The sequence below is a fragment of the Tinamus guttatus genome, unplaced genomic scaffold (assembly GCF_059628265.1).
Source record: "Tinamus guttatus ecotype Peru unplaced genomic scaffold, ASM5962826v1 Tinamus_guttatus_pri_ptg000226l, whole genome shotgun sequence".
Taxonomy (NCBI): domain Eukaryota; kingdom Metazoa; phylum Chordata; class Aves; order Tinamiformes; family Tinamidae; genus Tinamus; species Tinamus guttatus.
In genome coordinates this window covers 2,995,201-3,016,261 of record NW_028288760.1, presented here as the reverse complement: position 1 = coordinate 3,016,261, position 21,061 = coordinate 2,995,201, and the positions used below count along the sequence as shown (strand labels likewise).

General features: G+C 53.5%; 1 protein-coding gene across 1 annotated transcript in view; it reads left to right on the top strand.

The window, feature by feature from the left end:
* The first annotated feature begins 2,418 nt into the window (after positions 1-2,418).
* The window catches only part of GPSM1 (G protein signaling modulator 1), a 37,398-nt gene continuing 18,755 nt past the window's right edge, over positions 2,419-21,061 (top strand). Inside the window, exons 1-7 of the mRNA XM_088525346.1 lie at positions 2,419-2,469; positions 15,350-15,571; positions 15,651-15,786; positions 16,076-16,218; positions 17,859-17,982; positions 18,979-19,094; positions 19,190-19,345. Coding sequence (XP_088381472.1) covers positions 2,432-2,469; positions 15,350-15,571; positions 15,651-15,786; positions 16,076-16,218; positions 17,859-17,982; positions 18,979-19,094; positions 19,190-19,345 — 935 coding nt within the window. The 5' untranslated portion in view covers positions 2,419-2,431. The remainder of the gene's footprint in view (positions 2,470-15,349; positions 15,572-15,650; positions 15,787-16,075; positions 16,219-17,858; positions 17,983-18,978; positions 19,095-19,189; positions 19,346-21,061) is intronic.

Sequence of the window (21,061 nt, the reverse complement as noted above, 5' to 3'; positions counted from 1 at the left end):
CTGGAAAGAACAAGATGATGCAAGGAATTTGATAGGCCTTACTCTTCTTGGAATGAGTAGTGCCTTAAGATATAAGGCGCAAAAAGCCTTGGAGGTGTTCCCTGTCAACAGGGGTGTGTGAAGTCAGACCATCCACAGGCACAATCTCCTGTAACACAGCCTAGCCCCAGTGTTCTGCACCCAATTCCCTTCTCCCTGATCCATTCCCTTCTCTTAGCTGCTCAGTGCAGCAGCCCTTCTTGTATTTAAAGATTATTAACCAATTTCCTCTATTCAGAGCTGAACAAATCAATCCTGCACACTCCTCACCTCATAGGTCATGTCTGACACATTCACCCAAAGCCTCTCTAATTGCTCCATGTGCTTCCCAATGCACAATGGGACACAGACACAATTCAGCAGCTAAGGTGACATTTTAAGGTGTTTGGGTTTCTTTCTCTTTGTCATGTAAGTTGCCTGTTTCATCACAGCTGAACAGCAGAGCTGAGTGGTGGCTAAAGTCCAAGTACTGGCAGGGAGCTTCTTGGCATGAGTATGTAGGGCTAACCAAACCCAACCCACAGCAAAGTAATTGAATCATTCCATCTAATGAATTCAAATCTATTGTGACCTGTTTGCCACTTCTGCAAGAAAAAGAAGCTGGGTTTGTCAGCTGATAAATTATCCACTGCAAATTCATGAATTCTAAGGCCAAAGGGGACCATTAGGCTCATCTTAGCCTGACCTCCTGGGTAAGCCAGGCCAGGGAATTTGACCCACCGGTTCCTGCAGCATTAAGGGGTGGGTGACCCATTTGCTCAGAGCACTCTGCAATACCCTTTTCCCTGGCCCAAGCCCAAACTGGAAGGCAGCCTCCACCCTCCTTTCTTTTGCTTCCCTCTCCAGCATTGTTTCTCTGCCCACATTCATTAAATGCCGCCCTGGAGCAGCAAAGCACCCTCTGTCTCCTGCGGTTAAGGAAGGGTTGTAGCCAGAGGCAACAGCAGCTGGTTCTCATTTTTTTTTTTCAGTAGCATTCTTGAGCTGAAGAGGCTGGGAGGGAAGCAAACCCACACTGTGGAGTTACCAAACACTCTTAAGGCTGAATTGGGAGCCGCTTCTTCCAGGGAGCTGCTCATGCTAAGGTGTTTGCATTACTCTCAATGAAGCCACAAGCCTAGGTGAAAACTGTCCAGTGAGTGGTGTGGGCTCATAGCCAGGCCTGGGGGCTTGCCCATCATGCCCCCAGCACCACTGAGATGACTCCAGGCTCCTGGTCATCTCCTCAGCCAGGAGGCAGCACTCAGGGTGCTGGGCTCAGCTTTTGCTGCTTGGGTTTAGCTATAAAATTGAGCCTATTTCTAAGCAAGGACATGGATATAGGCTTGTTTATGGGTTTTATTTTGGATTGAAATGCCTACTCAATTAGCCCTCAGGAGCGAGGCTTTTATGGTTAGCTATTGAGGTGTTACTGATGATGCTTTCCACAAAGCAGCAGCTCTGCTTGCTCTTAAGAGGGGTTTTTGCATGGGTCCCCAGAGCAAAATGCCCTGATAAGCAGGACACTGCTCTTCAGTTCCCCTGAGCACAGCCGATAGGAACAGAGAATGAGAGTCTGCTGAAAGCTGTAACTTCTGCTTGCACTTCTCTGGGGTGCCTATGAGGACAAGAATAGTCAGTGAGATACTACTAAGGAGACAGGACTAGTTCAGAACCAGACTGGGTAACTAGTCCCCTGACTTCTGTAGCACCAATGAAGGCCTAAGAAAGCAGAAGCTAAGTGTAATACTTGAAGATGACCTGCCCCATCTCTAGATAACTGCTTAACAAAGAACAAAAAGTCCCAAATCCCATGCAATTCACTTACCAGACTACAAAAGCTGCTGGAGACCAGAGCAACACCCCTTCCCTCCTAGCAGACCACACTGTGAGGAAAGGAGGCTCTTTGCCCATGGCTCTTTAAGCCCGGAGCCTGGCTGATGCCAACGAGCATCACCTGGTGCAGATGTCCAGCGGGAGCGGGATTGGGAATGGGAACAGCTGTGCGAGGTCCTGCGCTGTGCTCATCCCCCACGTGCAGGCACTTAGTTATTAGCACAACAGGGCTCCAGGGGAGCAAGACCAGAGGTTTTTTAGGGTGGGATGCAGGGGCTGTGCTGGCTGGGGGGTGGTTGGCAGTGCTGCTGTGCCTCTTCCCCGTGCATTACCGTGGTGTCACCGCCTCGCTGTGCGCGGAGGGGAGCGCCTCGGTGCCCCCTCTCCCTGCTGGGGCTGCGGCGCGGGCCGGGCGAGGAGGAGGAGGAGGAGGAGGAAGAGGAGGCGGAGGAGGAGGCAGGGCCGCTGCCGGCCGCGGGCTGACATCAGCCGCCGGGGAGGGGCCTCCCCGCGAGTTTCGTGGCCGGGCGCATCCCGCGCTCGCCGGTGCCGGGCCGGGCCGTGCCGTGCCGTGCCCATGGCGCGCCCGCCCGCCGCCCGCCGCCTCTGCGCCAGGTAGGCGACGCGGGGGACACGGGCGGGTGCCGCGGGGGACCGGCGGGACCCGGCTCTGCAGCGGCCACAGCCCGGGCCGCCCGCGGCCGCTCGGGGCGGCTCCGGGTCGCGCTGCAGGGACTCGGCGCTTCCAAAAACCGGGCACCGCGCGCGTTCGTGGGTGTTTTTGTGGAAATCGCTTCTGCGGGCACCGCGTGCGGGAGCTTGAGGCTGCTTTGCCTTTCTCTTGCTCCTCTTTAAAGAAAAAAAAACTCCAGTGCAGCCCGCGCGAGGCCCCGCAGCGCTGCTCAGGGCGCTGCTGTTTACACCGCTCGTGTTTTGTTTTTCTTCTCGTAGTCCGATGTGGGGACAATGCAGTATCTGGACTAAAGGGGGGGAACGCTGGAGCCATCTGCAGTGTAGTATTTTTTTGGCGAGCTCCCGTTGTGTGCTTCACAATAATCTATGAGCAGCAGCCAGTGGGCTGTCTAGTTTTAATGAGCATTGGTTCATTAGGACAGCAGGTGTTTCTTGGTTTTGTCATGCTGTATAGGAACTCCTGGCAAAATGAGGAGAGAATGTGCTGTTAAAACCCCTGCTCTGCCTGGCCTGGCAGAGTTGTGGAGAAATACGCTGCCTTTTGGGCAGGCTTTTCTTGTCTCTTTTCCCTGAAAACTTTTTGGAGAATAAATTTTGGCCTTTCTTATAAAACAGGTCCTAGAAGGGGGCTTCAGCCCTCTAGCTCATGCACATGAACCCGGCCAAGGGCTGCAAAGTGAAGGCAGGATAAAAGGGAAAGGGTAAATGTCTGTGTCTCTCCTGGGCCTGCTTAGGAGGGAGGAGGCTGCTCAGACTCCTCATGGTATTTTTCAGACTTTCCAGGCCTTGCAAGTATGTGAAAATGGACCTTCCCTGTCTATATTGCCCTGCCTGCTGCAGCTGAGCTGCTGCTTGAGTGTCACTTGTGTCCCTAGGTAGAAACATCCAGCGGGAAGTAGCTGCCTGCCAAGCGTGGGCAGAATCTCTGGCCCTTCTGACCCTGCATGTGGAGCCCGTAACGGGCAGCAGTGAAATCAGGTCTTCCTTGGTGTGGTTTCAGCCCTGGCAGGGTGTCAGGCCGCAGGAAGGAGCGGGAGGCCCCGGCCTGCTGCCCTGGGCAGGGAGGGGAGATGAGTTATCTGGAGGAAGAGGATGGGGTGGGAGGAAGTGTCGCAGAGATGCAGCAAAGCGAAAGTGTCTGCCCGCTTCACTGCATCCCTGGTGTTTCCCTGTATCCAGCATGCCCTGAGCAGAGGTATCTGCTGTCATTAGGCAGAGGAGCTGGGTGCTGACTTCACCAAACCCCTTCATATTGCAGGTGCCCAAGTCAGGAGTAACTCTGCTAATAGCAGCACTACTCAGGGTGTGTTTTTGCAGGAGTTTCTCTGTGGCTCTTTGTCAGCCCTTGCTAGCCCTGCTGATGCTATTTAGTTTGTTGCCTTTGCTAGGGCACAACCCTGGCAGGCGGGTTGGAAGAACAGAGCTTTGGAGGTGCTTGAGTAGTTGTGATGGTCTCCAGGGATGGCTGGTCCACGGTTTGGCCCTTGGCAGCTCTGGAGATGCTGAGGCCCAGGAGCGAGGTATGGGCATGCCCTGGGAAGAGCAGCACAGATCTGACCGATCCTGCACAGAAAGGACATTAAATAATGTGTCAATTTGGTCAGAAGTGCATAAATCGGCCATTGAAACTCATCTGAGAGCGCATCTTGTTCCTGGGCCTCTGTTTCCCTTTCCTTGTGGGGTCTTCTCTGCCAGTGCTGCATATTTCCAGTAGATCAGTTGGCTTTTACAGTGTTAACTGTCCTCAGCTTGTGGCATGAGCAGTCTCTGTCTTGTTCATTGATGCCACCGTGGCAGGTACATGACCTGGATGAGTGGCAAGTAATTACAAAGCTCCGAGCGCCACGGGCTTTTCTAGAGAAGGCAACTTTCCATCTGCCCGTGGCAAGCTGAGACACAAGAGCTGTTGTCCTTGCACAGAAGGCAGCAAGAGAGGATGCGGCTGAGCACGTGGGTCAAGCTGGGATAAAGCTGCGTTTGTGAGGCGAGATGGGAAGAGGTGCTACGTGCAGCAGCGTATCCACCACGGGTGCTCTGCCCTCTGCAAGGGCTCCTGATGATTTACTGCAATTGTTCACCCTGAAACAGTTTGTTTTCCAGGTACTAGTTCTTGTAAAGTAAACTTGCAAAGCTTTAAAAAGAATGGGCTTTAGACCATGCGGAAAGCACTGTTGTGTTTTGTTTATTTGAGAGAAAAAGGACGTCATATGTGTGGCAGTATTACTTTCTATTAAGACACAATTAAATACCACCTCTTAGAAGGAAAATAAATATTTTCTGCCTGTTTTCCCGCAGAGATGAAAATTAGCACCACCAGCAGGTCTGGCCCTTGTTGTTCATTAGGAATTTTGCTGAAAGAGCCGAGTGTATGAACCTTCTGCTGGGGCGCCAGGCTCTGCATTGCCAGAACCCTCATGTTTGTGTTTGCAGGATCTTTCACCTGCTCCTTGTGCCTTTGACCTCCTGGCATCTTTCCTGCTCTCCTTCTCTTCTGATGTTCCCAACTGCTACAGCTCTTCCCTTCTTTTCCCCTGGGTAGGGATCCTCCTGATGGAAACAGCAGCGTTATGAGAGGTGTGATCAAGTGTGGGCTGTCCTGGATGCACAGCTTTGCAAAGCGGGGGTCAACTGAAGCCTCACGGGGAAAACACAGTGGTTTGGGCCACCAGAATGCAGGCAGTGACTCCTTTTTTTCCTTACTTTGCCCTGTAGGTGGTATTTGAAGCTGCTTGATTATTGCATTTGAGAGTATTATTTTAGGGGTGTCTTTAAAAAATTGAAATCTTTCTTTTATGGGTCCATGCAGGTGGGTTCCTTCAGGCAGAAGGATGTGAAAAACAGGACAAGCATTTCTAAAATAGCTGTGCTGCATAATAGGTGACTTCAGCAAAAATTACATGATGGCTTAGCATGCAGTATTGGTTTTGTTGACATCTGTTTTGGACATTTTGAGTAACTCACTCGTAGTTCCAACATTGTGAGTAACGTGGTCATCCCCAAAGCCAGCAAGCAGGACATTGGGTCGCTGCATGGTGGGACCAGGACCTTGGGCATCTTCTCCCATCCCTCTGTGTCTCACCTTGCAGGATGTGGGGAGAGCTGCTCTCTTGCCCTGCTCCCTCCGGTGTTGCTGTTATCCTGTTGGGTGTTTCAGGATGCGGTTTAGCTCCAACCTGGGCAGTGCCTTGCACAGCATGAGCTTCATCCTGCTTCTAACCAATAGATGTTGCTGCAAGGCCAAGAACTGTCTTGGGAGCTGATTTGACTTGCATGTTTGTGCGGGTACACCAAATTAGTGTGATAAACTTTTATTTTTCTTTCCTCTTCTCTGTGCTGGCTTAGCTGGTTTGCGCTTGAGCAATGCAAGGCGAAGCCACCACCCTGCTTGGTGCATTTGAGAGCTGTCCTGCTGCAGTGGCTATCCTGAAATGCTTCCCATGCTACAAGGGATTTGTGACAGATGAGGCACAACTGGCCTTCAGGCCTCAGAGAACATAAATTCACAGCTTTTTTCCTGTCCTGCTGTAGCTCTGCTGTTTTTGTGTATTTGCACGTTAGGTGATGCCTGAACTTGCATTCAGCCTTGCGCTAGGAACACATCCAGCCTCTGCCATGTTTTGTGCTGCAAGAAGCCAGTGGCAGCAAGTTTCTTGGAGGGATGCATTTTATTTAACCCTTGATGCTGCTTTGCTCTAGGAGCAGGTTTATCTCAAAATTGCTGTCTGGGTATGTGCCTTGTTCTGCAGCCCGGCTGCTCTGTCTCACTCGGGTCAGCCAGCCCTGCTTCCAGAAGTCAAAGCCACTTCCCCAGTACAAAAAAACCTACTAAAACCCACACTGAGCAAAACCATGAAACAAAAATACCTCCTGCCTCTGGGTGCTGGGGCTGGACCGAGACTATTTATATATTGCCTGTGGAAAAGATTTCCATTGACTGGGGCTCTGTCCTTTAAGGTACTTTCAATTAAAATCTTATTTGGCAAATCTGATTTGCTAAGTGGCAGAGATTGAACCTGTTTAAATGGGATTCTTCTCCCTGCTGAAGAAAGGAGGCACAATCTTGTTGGAAGGTGTTTTTAGCTCGCATCTATCTGTTGTTTAACACAGTAAGTCAGACTGAATGCAAACACAAACCCTGTGCCCAGAGCCACCCCTGGGCAGTGTTAGCACCCACCGTGCAGGGACGTGATGCAACTGGCCAGGGAAGGAAGTGGATACTGGCCCTTACGCTGCAGTTTCAAGGGCAATATTATATCAGCAAGTTGCATTACAACCCTGTGCTTAACCAAGAGTCCCCTGGGTGAAAAGTATTTGCTGTGGCACATCCTCAGTATCCAATAGTTTCAATTTCACAATAGAAATAAGTTAAATATTTTGGCTATTCCCCCTTTTCTTTCACAGCCAGAATTTTGCCCAAAGGTGACAGGTGCTGGGACCAAAGGCCTGTCCTTTTCCACTCTGAGGTGACACATGGTATTTCTGCAGCTTCTTAAGCTCTTGGTGTGAGTCAGTACCTCTGCAGCTGCTAAACCTGAAGAGTTTTTCATCCCACCTTACCTTGTCTCCACTCATGTCCTTCTCTTGCCTTTGCAGTCGCATCCTCCACAGCGGCCAGGTTTGGTTTGTGGCTCTGCTGCAGGAGTTTGGGACATTTTATCTTCAGGTGCTGCGGGAGAAAGTTTAAGAAAAAGGATTAAAAATGGGAGAAATCCCATATGTTAGTGCTAGTATGTGTAGCATAACTCGGTGTTGCAGCCATTTCGTGCTGAGCCCTGGCTCCACCCAAGAGCAGATGTTTTGTCTTGGAAGCTCCGTTTAAAAATGTATGGATAAAGCCTGGTCCTAGCTGTGCTCGTGGTTTGCTCCGAGGCTGCGAAGGCAGCAGCATCAACCACCAGTGACGAAAAGGAAAATCTCTGTCGGAAGCAGCCTGTGTTTCTCTGATCCCTGCAGGGATCTGAGTACTAAAACAGACGAGTTTGCTGCCACGCACACAGAATTTCAAGGCTGCAGCCCCTGGCCAGCTCCTGCATCGCTCGTTGTTCCCGGGGCTTTGGTGCAGGATACGGGGAGCATGGGAATAGCTTGGGAATGCAGTCACAGGGGGTGCTTTCTGGGATAAAGGTGCAGCAGACAGGCAGACCCTTGTGTTCTTTTTACACATAGAAATTGGACTGTGAATAACCAGAGTGTGCTGGCAAATACTGCAGGATGTCCCGTTGGGTATGGGACACTGGAAGCAGGGCCAGGTGTCTATACGGAGTTAACTGATGCACTTGGAAATACCCACGTTTTTCTCCGCTGTTCTGGAAGAAAGCAAAAACTCACGTTGCAAAGTGTTTGTTTCCTTCCATAAATGATCCTTTGGCAGCCCTCTGTTTCTGAAGGGCCCTGGACGTGGCTGTGGTCGGTGAGATTTCGGGGTGTCCTTTCAGGCTTGTTCAAGCACCTCTTGGTGGCTTTACCTGGGTAGGTGGCCAGGTCTCCCAGGGCTAGTTGCCCGAGGCTAGTGTGGCTCATAGGGAGGAGATGTCAATCCACACACATACAGAGGAGAGGGAAGTAACCTCTCCTAGTGTGTGTTTGGAATTCCCAAAACAGCACTAAATCTGCACATTGTGGAAGGTGCAGCTGCTCCTGGGAGGCTCTTGCAGAGGCTGTTTCCACAGTGCAAACGCAGCCACTTCGCAATGCCCTGGATTAAACCAGGCAGGCTTCTCCGGCACACAAAATCCACATGGAAGTGGTGTCTTTCCCACGTGTCGCCAGCCTTGGGCTTCATCCCTTCCATGTGCACAGTAGCAAACAGCTCCCAGGGAGAGTGTGGGCAGCAGGAAGGGTGAAGAGGAGGAAATGTGGGGATGGAATAGGAATGGGAAGCTAAAGCCATAGAGAATGTGGCCTTGAGGAGCTTGCTTTGGGAAAGGGACACCCTTTGCGAAGGGGAAGCTTCGGTGCCAAGTGTTTGCAGAGTAGGTGTTACCCATGGAGCTAAACTAGGACAGAAGTGCTAAAAATTCTGGGAAATGCGGTGGAGGACGAAGCGTGTGTGATCCTTTGGAAGGAGTGGAACCAGCCTGCAGGATGCTGCAGCTCCAGGGTTTCCCGTGGAGCCAGCGGGCTGTGCTAGACAGTGGGCTGCTTTTCCTCGGATCAGTGGGATGCTGCGATTCCGGCCTCGCGTGTGATCCGTGCTGCTGCGAGGGGTGGCCTGGCCTCTCCGTGGAGCCCTGCCCTGCATGGGCGGAGGGGCTTGCAGATTAAACGTATGGAGAACACAGACTTTTCCATAATGCCGTAAAGAAACAAAAAGCTGCTTTTTAAGCATGGTCATAACCCTATTTGGGTCCCACGCGGCCCTGATTTAGCAGGGGAAGCCCCCGTGCTCGTCAGGGATGGGCTGTAGGCAATGCTGGTGCAGGGAGGGCTGTTCAGTAGCCCCCAAGGCTTCTCACGATGAGAAACCCTCGGCTGAAGGGAAGTGAGACAAGGAAGGAGCAGAACCAAATGGGCTACGAGTTGCTGGGAAGTCACTGGAAAAGCCTCGGTGTGAACTGTGCTACCGTTGCCGTAGGATCCGGCCCTTTCCCGTGCCTGGCGGGTGGCAAAGGGGCATCCTGATCGCTGCAGCTGGGATGCAGGAGGATCGGGATGATCCCACTCCTGTGCAGGGGACCAGGTGACAGTGGGTGCCCGGGATGGGCTGAGGGGCCCTGCTCCAGCCTCTAGGGCTGGCAGCCCCTTTGCGTGCGGTTGTTTCCCTGCTCCAAGTCCGTGTTGGAGGCGAGAGCAGCTTGCGAGGGGAAGGGAAGGGGGGCTGCAGCCCAAGGAGTTTCCAGGCAGCTTGAAATGAGAGAAGACCGGGGCCCTGTGGCCTCTGTTTCTGGGAAAACGAGACTTGGCTTCAGAGAAGTAATTTGGGGGTGGAGGAAAGGAAATCTCATCAGGCCCTGCAGTTGCGCAGCACAACGGGAATGGTTTTGTGGGGTGGAGTTTGTGCTGGGTTTGAGCAGAGCGGGGTCGGATCCCTGCAGATCTGCTCCCAGAGCCTTTGGAGCGCTGCTTTGGGGGTGATGAAGAGGATGGGAGGTGCCAGGCAGCCCCTTGTCCCACCCTGGATGTGCAGGGGAGCAGCTGGGCCCTGAGGATGCTGCTGATCCCCCCTCACCACATTCGGGAGGACAAGCACAAGGGATCTTAGTGACTCTGTTGCAGTGGAGAAGAGGGACCTGGTCTTGAAAACCTCTCCTTTAAAGCAAGGAAGGGCCATAAGTGAGAACTAAACCCCCAAACCAGCCGTTTCCAGTAACAGATCTGCATGGCCGCAGTCTTGCACGGTGCTGGTGGAAGCAGTTGAACAGGGTAAGTAAAACAGCAGGTAAACGTGCTGTCCTCGCTGCGCAGCTGCTTGCAGGGCTCCCTGGTTTACTGCCGTGCGTCACAGCCGTAACGCAGCGTTTGAGCTGCGTGCTGATTTAAAGCACAGTCTATACTTCAGTGAAAGGATGTGTTGCCCTAATTGCCAGACTAATGCTGTAATAAAAAGCCGTTCAGACTGCGTGTCCTCCGTCGCCCTCTGGGTTCTGGAAGCCCCCGAAGGGAATAGGGCTTCATTTCTGGTGAAATCCTCCCAGGAGCTTTGCCTCGATACAACCCAGGATTGATTCATTTGAAGGCACCGGTGCTGTGCAAGACAGCAAATCCTTCCTAGAAGTCAGGGAGTTTTCCCTGTTGCGCTGAAATGATCACTGGGTTTATTTTGAGTATTTTCTGTGGCAAAACACAAATGCTTCAGGATTTGGCCTGCTGCATCTGCAGGGTTGTTTGCCTCTATGGGGCAAGTTTCGGATCTTAGAGGTGCTCTCCTGGCTGTGGTTAGGGGACTGAGACAGTACAGAGAGATGGAGCATCATCTTGGTGTCTCCTGAGAAGGGGAGAGTGTCCTCCCTGTGCCACCCTGTTCCTGGGTGGATGAGGCTCTGCATGCACCTGTGCAGCTCAAATCCTTCTGCAAAACATTGCTGAAGTGGTGGGTAACCTCCATCTGCCTCCAGTTTTGCCTGTTGCTATAAGTCAAAGCACAGAGGAGGTCATCCCGCGTGGCCCTGGGTTGCATGGCCTGCATATGCTGCCGGGTGACTTTTGCTGTGGGGAATTTGTCACAACGACGGAGCTTGTCGGAGCCCTTCTGAATGGAAATGGGGTCTTATTCAGCTCTGCTAATAAGAGGGTAAATGCAGCTAAATACAGCTGTTGTCCTCCCTGTCATTTGGTATTTATTAGCAAATATGCAGTAGAATTGAATCCCTTGTAAGTGCTCTGCAGCTAATGGTAGATGGCAATTAACTGAAATGAGCACTGCCGAGCGCTGGGGCTGCCATCAGCTGGGAGAGGAGGTTTGGAGCCAGCGGCTTCCAGAGCCCCCTGTAATTTTCCCCTCTGGCTTCTCCATTTCATGCCCTTGTCAAAAGACTGTAGGGAAAATCACTTTTTTTTTTTTTATCATCCCATCTCCTGTGCTTCAGAAGATGTGAAAGAAACAGATCCAGGCAGCTGGAAGGGATTTTGGAGCTAGGAAGGACAGGGTGCAGCACCCCTTGTTCCATCTTTGAGTCAGGCTGATGCATCTTGGCTCATTTTCTGCCTCCCCCGCCAGTCTTGGTTGACTCTTCTCCGTATTGCCCTCGTGCTCGAGGGTCCTGGTTGTCCCGTAGGCAATTCCCACATCCCAGCAAAGGGACCATGAATCCTCAATGGGCTCTGCCGATGGGACACTAGTGGCTCCGATTCATTGGCTTTTCTCTGCCCTGCACAAGGGCTGGGGAAGGGAATCACTAAGGGGGTGTAATTCCCCTTCCTAGCCTGATTATTTTCCTTAAGGATGTGCTGCTGATGGTTATTTTTTTAAATCATGTTTAATTAGGTAAGCTAGTGAATATACATTTATGCTGAGTACCTGGTAAATTTGATCTCTTTTTTGATTGGAAGAGTGCTTCACTGCCTCTGTTGCCAGTGCTCTGAAATCGCATTTATTTTCATATAAGATTTGTTCAGATTGCAAGCATGATGCTAAAATCTCTTGCATCATTAATTCACATTAAGAGAAACAAATTTTAGAGCGAGGCTCTCTACTGTCACTTTTCCCTCCTGATTGTATGACTCTACCCATCTAACAGTTCATTTATTTTATTCTTCACTCAGACCTGACACAGCTCAGGTTTGGAATGGGTTTTGCAATGGAGCCCCAGGTTAGAAGCAAATAACTTTTAAATGCGATTTTTGGAAAGGAGCTTGGGCCCTGCGATGGGGATGCAACTTCATCCATCCCTGCAGCTGCACGTGCTGCTGCAGCCCCCGGGCTTCAGGCCAGGGCTTGAGATCTTGCCCAGAAGCTCCTGGCTCGAAGACACCGGCGCTGCTGTGCCCTGGGCTGGCAGGGGGTGACAAAGGTGGCCATGTCCCTCCCTGGTTTTCTGCCTGGTGCATTCGGGCGGGAGCTGGGATGGGGTCCAGGAGATCCCGTGGTCGTTCCAGGCTCCCGAACGCGCGCCGTGAGCCGTGCTCCCCTCCGGATAGCAGCACTCGTCGCTCATCAGAGCGCGGCTGTGGCAGCGGAGCTGGCAGTGGTTGTTAATGGCATCGGTGACACCTCGAGCTGCTCGCTGGGTTTCTCTCTTGGCAGCATCGCAGCCCTCCTGGGAGCCTGATTGCCTTCTGCCTCCTGCTGTGTTGCCTGAAAACACTTGCTGTGACGGAGCCCTTGCGCTTGGCCCGTGTCTGCTGTAAATGGATGGGGTTTTTTGCTCTTCAATCTTGCAGGCTGCTTGCGAGGCGGGTGGGAAGCGGCACGCGTGATTCCTCATCACTGGTTGTTATCTGACTGCAGGGAATGACCCTGGGACACCCTGTTAAAGGCAATAGCTGCTCTTCCTGTTTCTCCCTGTCCTTTCTGCCTTCAGCTTGGTTATCCTTTAAGGGCAGCTGTGGAGGAAGGAGGGAGCTGGCAACCAGAGCCGCTTGCAGGGGCCGCTTGGGCTTTCCAGGTTGAGGAAGGGACTTCTCGGTCCCTGTCATGGTACAGTGGGCGGTTGTCCCTGTGGTGCCTCGCGGGAGCATCGGGAAGCAGCATTCCCACTGGCGGGATCCCACGGGGATGGGCACCAAGCTGTGTGCAGGTTGCTGCGCTCGCGTGTGGCCGAACGCTGGGTTATACTTGGCCTCCTGCTGCTTTGAATAAACCTGCTCTTTTTGGTGCTGCTTCTCAAGCGATGCGCTTGGTCCCCTTCCCTGTGCAAGGTCACGTATGGGGGGAGTGTCCCCCGTTATCCCAGGTTGAGATGCCCACGGCTCAGCGGGAGCATCGCCCTAGCAGATGGAGTAAGAGCTGCAGAGCCCGGTGGTTGGTATAGACACAGCGATGCCCTCGATGCCTTCACAACACCAGCTCCCACCTGTGCACTTAGAGAGTGGTCTGTGAAATTGTCCCCAGCGGTCCTTGACCCCATGGCTTGCTGCTGCCCATGGGCTTGGGTTTGTGTCCAGATGATGTGTGATCCGCAGGAAAAGAGGCAGAGGGTGCGATCCCTGGGAGGAGCCGGGCTCTAGCTTGAGTCTCTCAAGGCTGGTTGAGATGTAGGTGTACCTGTGTCACGCTATATATATGTGTATATATATATGTTTTCCTAGGTGTTATCCTCAGCTCTTGTCCCTTCCCGTGGCAGCCAAGGCTCAGCTGGGGGTGATGCAGAGAAAAAGCCACCTCTGCCCTTCCCCTGTCCACCAAGGTCCCAAACCGAGCGGTGACGCTAATGAGAGGAGTCAGATGCGCTGCAGAGCAGCCTGCTCAAGGACGAACAGATTTTAATTAAGGGCTGTGTGTGAGGGTCATGTCATGGCGCTGGGCCTGGAGAGTTACTATGGGAACACCAGGAAAGCGCCCGGAGCCCACGCATGGCTCTGTGCGAGTCCCAAGGCACAATTTTCACTTCTTATGTTTTCGGTGGCAAATACAGCCTGAGCAAGATGCTACTCTGGGCATTTATAGCTTGGACTGTGCTGCTGTGGGGCTGTGTGTATGGAGGGGAGGCGGTCTGGGTCTTAAATTGCAGAGCAAGTTTGATCTGTTCTTGACTGTGATGCTGTGAGTTAGGGAAACTGGTCCCTAGCTCTGTTTTGGGATGTTTGCACTGGTTTCAGCTCAGTCCTGAAGGCACCCAGGATGTTGGGAAGTGCTTTGTGTGGAAATCTGGCCTGGACTCTGCCCTTTGCAGGTTTTCTCGCTGCATTCACCTTCATTCACCCCCATCGCTCCAGTGCTCGCGGCTCCTCCCCAGGTTCAACTACTGTAAGTCCATCTCCACCAAGCACCTTGAGTTGCATCTTGCTGATTTGTGCATCAGATCTCGAGCCTGAAAACATGCATTGCAGCCGATGGGAGGTTGGTGCCTCCCGAAGTGCAGGAATGGGCCCTCCCGATGCTGCATGCTCCAGCATGAGCTCATTCCTGCCAGTTTTTGTGTGGCCTGGCAGCAGCCTCAGTAGAGAGGAGCTAAATGTTTTTAGTAATAATAGGCTTGGCGTTTTCTTCTTACCCCTTTTACCCAGGGACTCATGTTGCACCGGCATTCCGAGCAGCTTTCTTGCCCAAGTAAAATAGCCCCTCGAATGTGGGCTCTGCAGCGAGCTTGAAACCAGATCTTTGTGTGGGAGTCCGAGGTGGGAGCTCCAATGAGCTGTTTCTCAATCCCTCCCTTGTTATTCCGCGGTTCTGGGGCCAAACGTGCAGCGAGGCGGGAGCAGCCCCGCGGGCGCTGGCAGGAAGAGGGAATGGGAGCATCCCGAGGCCTTCCAGCTGCAGCTTGGGGATTGTCCCGTGCCTGAGACCTGGTACAGAGCAGTTGGTGGCAGTTGTGCAGCAGGGACGTTGGGCAAGCTGCTTCTCCAGCCACGAACCCTTCTCCTGCTTCCTGCTATTCTTCATTGATGCTCGAGTCAAAGCCTCTTCAGGGCGTTTGTTATATAATAAAACAAACTCTGTTTTTGTCTGACCTTCAGTTTTCTGCTTCTGGACAAGCTAGCTTGTTCCTCATGTGCATGTGTAAAAGGTCTATCCGTGGTACCTATCCAAGCCCAGAGGTATCTTATCTACCTTTGGCATATGTAGAGCTTGGCTCTAAGTAGATAAAGCAGAAAGAAGAAAGCAAAAAAGATCAGAGGAGGAAGAAGGAAGCAGCACGTTGCAGAGAGACACGTGGTGGCTGCCCGCCTTGTGCCCGCAGCAGGGAGGACGTCCCCGAGCTCTCGTGCCTGTTGCGCCCTGCAGGCACCGCTGAACACGCAGGGCTGGGTCACGGAGGGGACCCGCGTGTCCCCACGGAGCCGGGAAGCCGCGGGGAGCGAGGCGGGAGGCCGCCGCGCGCTGCGGCGCTGTGGAAAAAGTGACGGCAGGCGAGGAAATGAAAAGCAGACGCCGAGCGCTGCGAGCGGCTCCGCCAAGGCGTTCCGCGCGGTCCCGAGTTTTCCCTGGAATCCAATCTGGACGTGTGGCAGTTTCGCTCCCTTCCCTATTACCTCTGGGAGCCTGGCATGTGGCTCTTGCACCCTGCCAACCGGGAGGCCCCGCGTCCCCATGTCCCCATGCTGCTTCCTACCGTGGTCACTCCGTGGCATCTTCTGCCACTCGCGGGTGCCATCAGCGTGTCCGGGTGCCTGATCCTCGGGGTGGAGCATTTCCGAGGGGGATCTGATGTGTTTTTGGAGCCTTGCGTGGGTTCGCTTGACCGGGCTGTCCTGCTCTCGGCAGGATGGAGGCGTCGTGCCTGGAGCTGGCCCTGGAAGGAGAGCGCCTGTGCAAGGCTGGCGACTTCAAAGGCGGCGTGGCCTTCTTCGAAGCAGCCGTGCAGGTGGGCACCGAGGACCTGAAGACTCTCAGTGCCATCTACAGCCAGCTGGGCAATGCCTATTTCTACCTAAAGGAGTATTCCAAAGCCCTGGAGTACCATAAACATGACCTTACCCTGGCTAGGTAAGTGTGTTGGTTACGGCTCATCTTAATCACACACATGAGCTCTTGAACAGCCCTTCTTCCTCTGGTCCCCTTGCAGAACCATTGGGGACCGCATTGGAGAAGCAAAGGCAAGCGGCAACCTCGGGAACACGCTGAAAATACTCGGGCAGTTTGATGAAGCTGTCGTCTGTTGCCAGAGACACTTGGACATTTCCCAGGAGCAGGGAGACAAGGTAATCTGTTCCTGGCAGCCCACAGGAAATATTTCCTGTCTTTAAGAATGATCCGCTCGCGAGCCAGCGCATGTGACATGGTGGAAAGTGGCTCTGGAAGGAGATGCGGTGTGACACTCCTGTCTGGCTGCATTGCAGCTCTGACAGTGGCAGCTGATGTGACACTGGAGGTGGGGAGGGAAACTGTGGGTCTCCCGGCTTAGCTGAACATCTCTGCGGAGCATCGGAAGGGTCTGCACTGCGATACCAAGTGTAACCCCTTGTGGCTCCCTGTTTTCCTCCCTTTTAGGTAGGTGAAGCCAGAGCACTCTATAATATAGGCAATGTTTACCATGCAAAGGGAAAGCACTTATCTTGGAACATGGCCCCAGACCCAGGCTACCTGCCTCAAGAAGTCAAGGAGACGCTACAGAAAGCTTCAGAGTATTACGAGTAAGTATCCGAGCTCGGCCACCCCTTCCTGCTGCCGGGAGCAGGGCTGCTCGGGCACCCAGGACTGATAAAACGCACGCAGGTACCTCGCTAGCAGCACATCCGTGTCCGTGGGGCTCCCATTTTGCAGGATCTGCAGATTGGATGCGCTCGGATAACTCCGAGGTGCAAGATGACGGTCTTAGCGAGTCCCATTGGAAGCTGTTTTCCCAGGAGGCGTTTCCCGGGCTGTTGAGGACATGCGATTTCTGCAAGATGCTTGTTGTGATGAAAGGGGCTGGCAGCAGCATCTTTAAGAATCAGGCCACTGGCTGGGCTGTCTCTGGGCTTCCACGTGTGTAAACCCCATAAATCTCTAAATCCTGCTTCTTTATTTCCCTGCCAGGTACAATGAACGTGTAAAACAACGCTGGAGTTCGGGGCGTATTTGTAGAAAACGGATAGGGCAGCTATAAGTCCCCTGCTCTGGAGCATAATATTTTGATAGATTAAGCTGGTGTGTTTGATTCTGCAGCCCGGGGAGGTTTCCATCCTGCACGCTGCGTTCCTGCTGCTGCAGCCCCCAGGACGTGGTGCAGCTTGCGAGCTTGCAGATGTGCATCGGGGGGCTGCGTTGGCTTAAATGACCAAGGGCTGAAACAGCAAAATGCCCCACGGCGCTTCCCGAGGCTGCGCCAAGTGGAACTGCGGGTGGAGGGTTAGCAGGGGAGGAGGCTCCGTCCGAGAGATGCATTCCAACCTCAGGATTTTGTACCCATTAAACTGGGTGATAGATGAAAGTGAAGATTAGGTTTTGCTGTTACTCTTCCATGGTGCAGATGAAGTGCTGGGGAGCTTTTAACAGGAAGCACCTGGCACGTTTCTGTACTTGGTTTCTAATTTTCCCTTTCTGAATAAGAATGAAGGGGGAAACCGCTGTGGGTGGCACCAGCTGGGTCTGGCTCTGCAGCTGAGCTGAGACTCAGACCCAGGTGCTCTGCAGGCCCTGGCTCACAGGCACAGGGCAGTTGGGTGCTGTAAAATTTTATTCTTTGCAAAGGCAAAGCTGGGCCTTGGTTTTGTCTCTGAGGCCAAAGCTGGACGCTGCTGCCTATTCTCGCCTTCTTTTTTTCTCAAGAACAATGTTTTGCATGTTGCAATGAATAGGGAATATTCCCTGGAGGGAACCAGGTGCGACAGCAAATTCTATTCGAGGAAGGTGAGAAAGGAACTGCAAGCTTCTGAAAATCAGAGCTAAAATTCCCCTGGTGGGTCTTGATAAGGTTCTGTGTAGACTGAAGCATGATCTATGCAATTAAGGCCACGAGTCTGCTCCTGCTTGGAGCTGTTTTTGGAAGGAGGGCTCTGGGCTCGTGCAGCCCCTGCTGCTCTCTGCTGGCTCTGCTGGGAATGGACCCAAGGCATGAGGCTTTCCCTCCAGGTCCTGCTCATCCCCGGGATGGATCTGTGGTTTGTCCTGGTGCAACATCCTTCTCCTCCCTAGATGACTCCAAAGTTTATACCAATTCCCCACCCAGGAAGGCTTCCGCCAGGCTTAACTTTGGGGCTAACATCTTTCTCCTCCTACTGAAGGGTTTTGCTGCATGAATGGGTTGTTTTTAATAGCCTGTGAGCTGACGTGCTGCTCTGCTTGATTTCAGGAGGAACCTGTCCCTGGTGAAGGAGCTGGGGGACAGAGCAGCCCAGGGCCGTGCGTACGGCAACCTCGGCAATACCCAGTACCTGCTTGGCAACTTCAGCGAGGCCATAGCCTTCCACAAGGAGGTAGGAGCTGGCCGGGGCTGGAGGAAACAGCCTTTCTTCCCAGTGTGTCCCAGGGAATGCAGGGAGCTGCTGGCTTCACTCCTCGGGGTGCATCAGGGTCTGGCCTGGAAATGCAAGGGAGGCTCCCAAGGGCCAGTTTGCAGCTGGACTTAGCAAGGCTCTTCCGCTCTTAATTTGTGTCAGTGTAAATTTTAATAAATGCAAACTGTGAATTTAATTAAGCTGCTGAAAGAGCTGCCAAGCAGAAATAAATGTTGCTTGCGGAACATAACAAGCTTCTATAAAGCTGTGCGGAGGGGTGAGGTGACAGTGTCCCTGCCCGCGTGCGCACGCGGCTCAGTTTGCAGTTCGGAGGCCGCCCAGGCCCTGCTCAGGGGAGTGCTGAGCCCCTTGGAAAGCCCAGGCCCTTCCATCCTGCTGATTTGAAACGTGGAAGATGCGGGGAGCGGCTGCGGTGCAGACGGGGGGATAACACGTGCACGGTGCCACGGCGCTGTGCAATGTGCCCAGCGTGTTCCTGGGTGTCACAGTCCATCAGCCTCATCCCTTTGCTCCCTGTCCTGAAGCTCCCCGTGCTGCCGTCTGCTCTGCTTGGAAGTAGGTGCCCTGTTCCTCAAAAAAAAAGCCTTAAAACTGAACAGCTGTGCGCTGAGCACCCGAGTGGGAGGCAAAGGAGGATGTGGTGCTACTTCCCTTCTCCCAAAGGTCCTTCCTGATGCTGAATTGCCAAAGGGGAGAGATTTCCTATGGCATCCAGCCCTGAGGCATGTCTACCACTGCCTTCCTGGATGAGAGTTTTGCAAACGAGATTAGTTGTCTGGAAAACTTTGAGAGAAAGTTTGGAGATCTTCCAAACCGGCTTGGATGTGACCCTGTGCCCTGGGTGTCCCTGCTGGACTAGATGATCTCTGGAGGTCCCTTCCAACCTCAACCGCCCTGTGATTCCGTGTAAAGCTGCCCGTGGCCAGCCCGTGCTCACGGACGTGTCCCTTGCAGCGCCTCGCTATTGCCAAGGAGTTTGGGGACAAGGCGGCGGAGCGGCGGGCGTACAGCAACCTGGGCAACGCGCACATCTTCCTCGGGAGGTTCGACATCTCCGCCGAGTACTACAAGTGAGTGCCCGCTGCCAGGGCAGCTCGGGGCGACGGGCCCCTTGCACGGGCGTCCTGCAATGACCCAGTCTTTGCTGCTTCCCTCCTCCGTGCAGGAAAACTCTCCAGCTCTCCAGACAACTCAAAGACCAAGCGGTAGAAGCCCAGGCTTGCTACAGTCTTGGGAACACGTACACGCTGCTTCAGGACTATGAGAGAGCAATCGACTACCACCTAAAACACCTGGTGATAGCACAGGAGCTGGGAGACAGGTAAGGGAGACCTCGGGGGATGCAGTCTGTGCTCCTCTGGTTTATCTTTCTCTGTAACTAGGGCTAAAGAACTTGTGTTCTCAGAAGGTGTTTAGAAATCTCAGAGCCTGGGCTTCAGCGCAATCATTTGTTTAAAAAAGCAACATGATTAAGACCTTTATCATGTCACTCAAGCCTTTTCTTTCCAGAGATCATGCCCTTAAAGCTGTGCCAGCGTGGGTTGGATTACATGCCTGGTGAGAAGCGCTTGAAGAGAACCGTTCTTTTCAGCACGTTTCCCTGCAGCTCCTGCTATTCTTTCCTGGTGGGACCCTCCAAAACTCCTCAGATTGACAAAAATTGCCAAGTCCTTCCAAACCACGGCAATAGGACAGTCATCTGCCTTGTCCTGGCTGCTCTGAGATAGCACTGGAAGCTTCCACCTTGAAATGAGCCGTGGTGAGGAGGCAGTGTGCTTTGCTTGGCCTCCTTCCTTCCTTCCTTAGGAGGCTTTTCCTCAGTCTTCCTGGGAGGTAGCTCCTTTCTCCGGGATGTTCTCCCTCCCATCCTGGCGTCTCCCTTAGGCCGCATCCTCCACTAGATGGAGCAGAGCCGCTGAACCGGGAGCTCCGCGGCGCTGCTGGTGCAATCCCACCCCGGGGTGAATCACGCTGTGGGGGTGCAGCCCTGTGGGCTCCTGCCTTCCCAGGAATGCGCCCCATGAGCAGCAGCCATGGAGCGGGGTGACAAGAAAAGCGCTCAGATGCTGATGGAGCCGCCCAGACCTCCCCACGCGCTTTATTTTTTATCCCCACACATGTGCTCGCTTGCAGTGCGCTTGACTCGCTGCTCCGGGGATGCCCGGGATGCCCGGGACAGGGTCTTGAGTTTGCAGCTTGCTCTAGTTTTGGGGCACGGGGCTGCACCCCGAGAGCCTCGTGGGAATGGGGAGGTGTTTGCTCAGTCCTGGTGCTTGCAGGAGTGCTGCAAACCTGCCACGTTTTCCTCCTTGCTGGCTCTGGGTGCTGGTGAGCGGCCGGGGTGGCTGCTCCGTGCCCTGTTGTTGGGGGCCCTGCGAGTGTGACCATGATGTGTCCGTTCTCCTCCCGGGACCCCAGTGGAGGGTGCTCAGCATCTGGCCCTGCTGAGAGGCTCTTGTTGAACGGCTTCTGCGGAGCAGGGGTGTCCCTGGGCTTGTTTTCCACCCTGTACCCCCAGGGTGAGGTGAGGGCTTCAAGGGCAGAGGCAGGTTCAAGCTGGGAAGATGCTCTGCACGGGTTGGAGAATCTTTGCTGTGCAAGGTGGGAGCTGGGGGAGGTCATAAACTCATAGAATCACAGAATTGTCAAGGTTGGAAGGGACCTCTAGAGATCATCCAGTCCAACCCCTGCACACGCAGGGTCACCTAGAGCACGTGGCACAGGACTGTGTCCAAGCGGGTTTGGAAGATCTCCAGAGAAGGAGACTGCACAACCTCTCTGGGCAGCCTGTTCCAGGGCTCTGGCTCCCTCACTGTCAAGGAATTTCCTTAAGTTCCTGTGGAACTTTTGGCACTTCAGTTTTGGCCATTTTCTCTAGTCCTATTGGTGGCCACCAGTGAAAATGGGCCAGCACCATCCTCCTCGCTGCCTCCCTCGAGTTATTTGTAGATGTGGATCAGTCCCCTTGCACCCTTCTCTTCCTCTCTTCCCAGCTCTCTCAGCCTCAGTCCTGGCTCCTGCTCACAGATGAACCCAA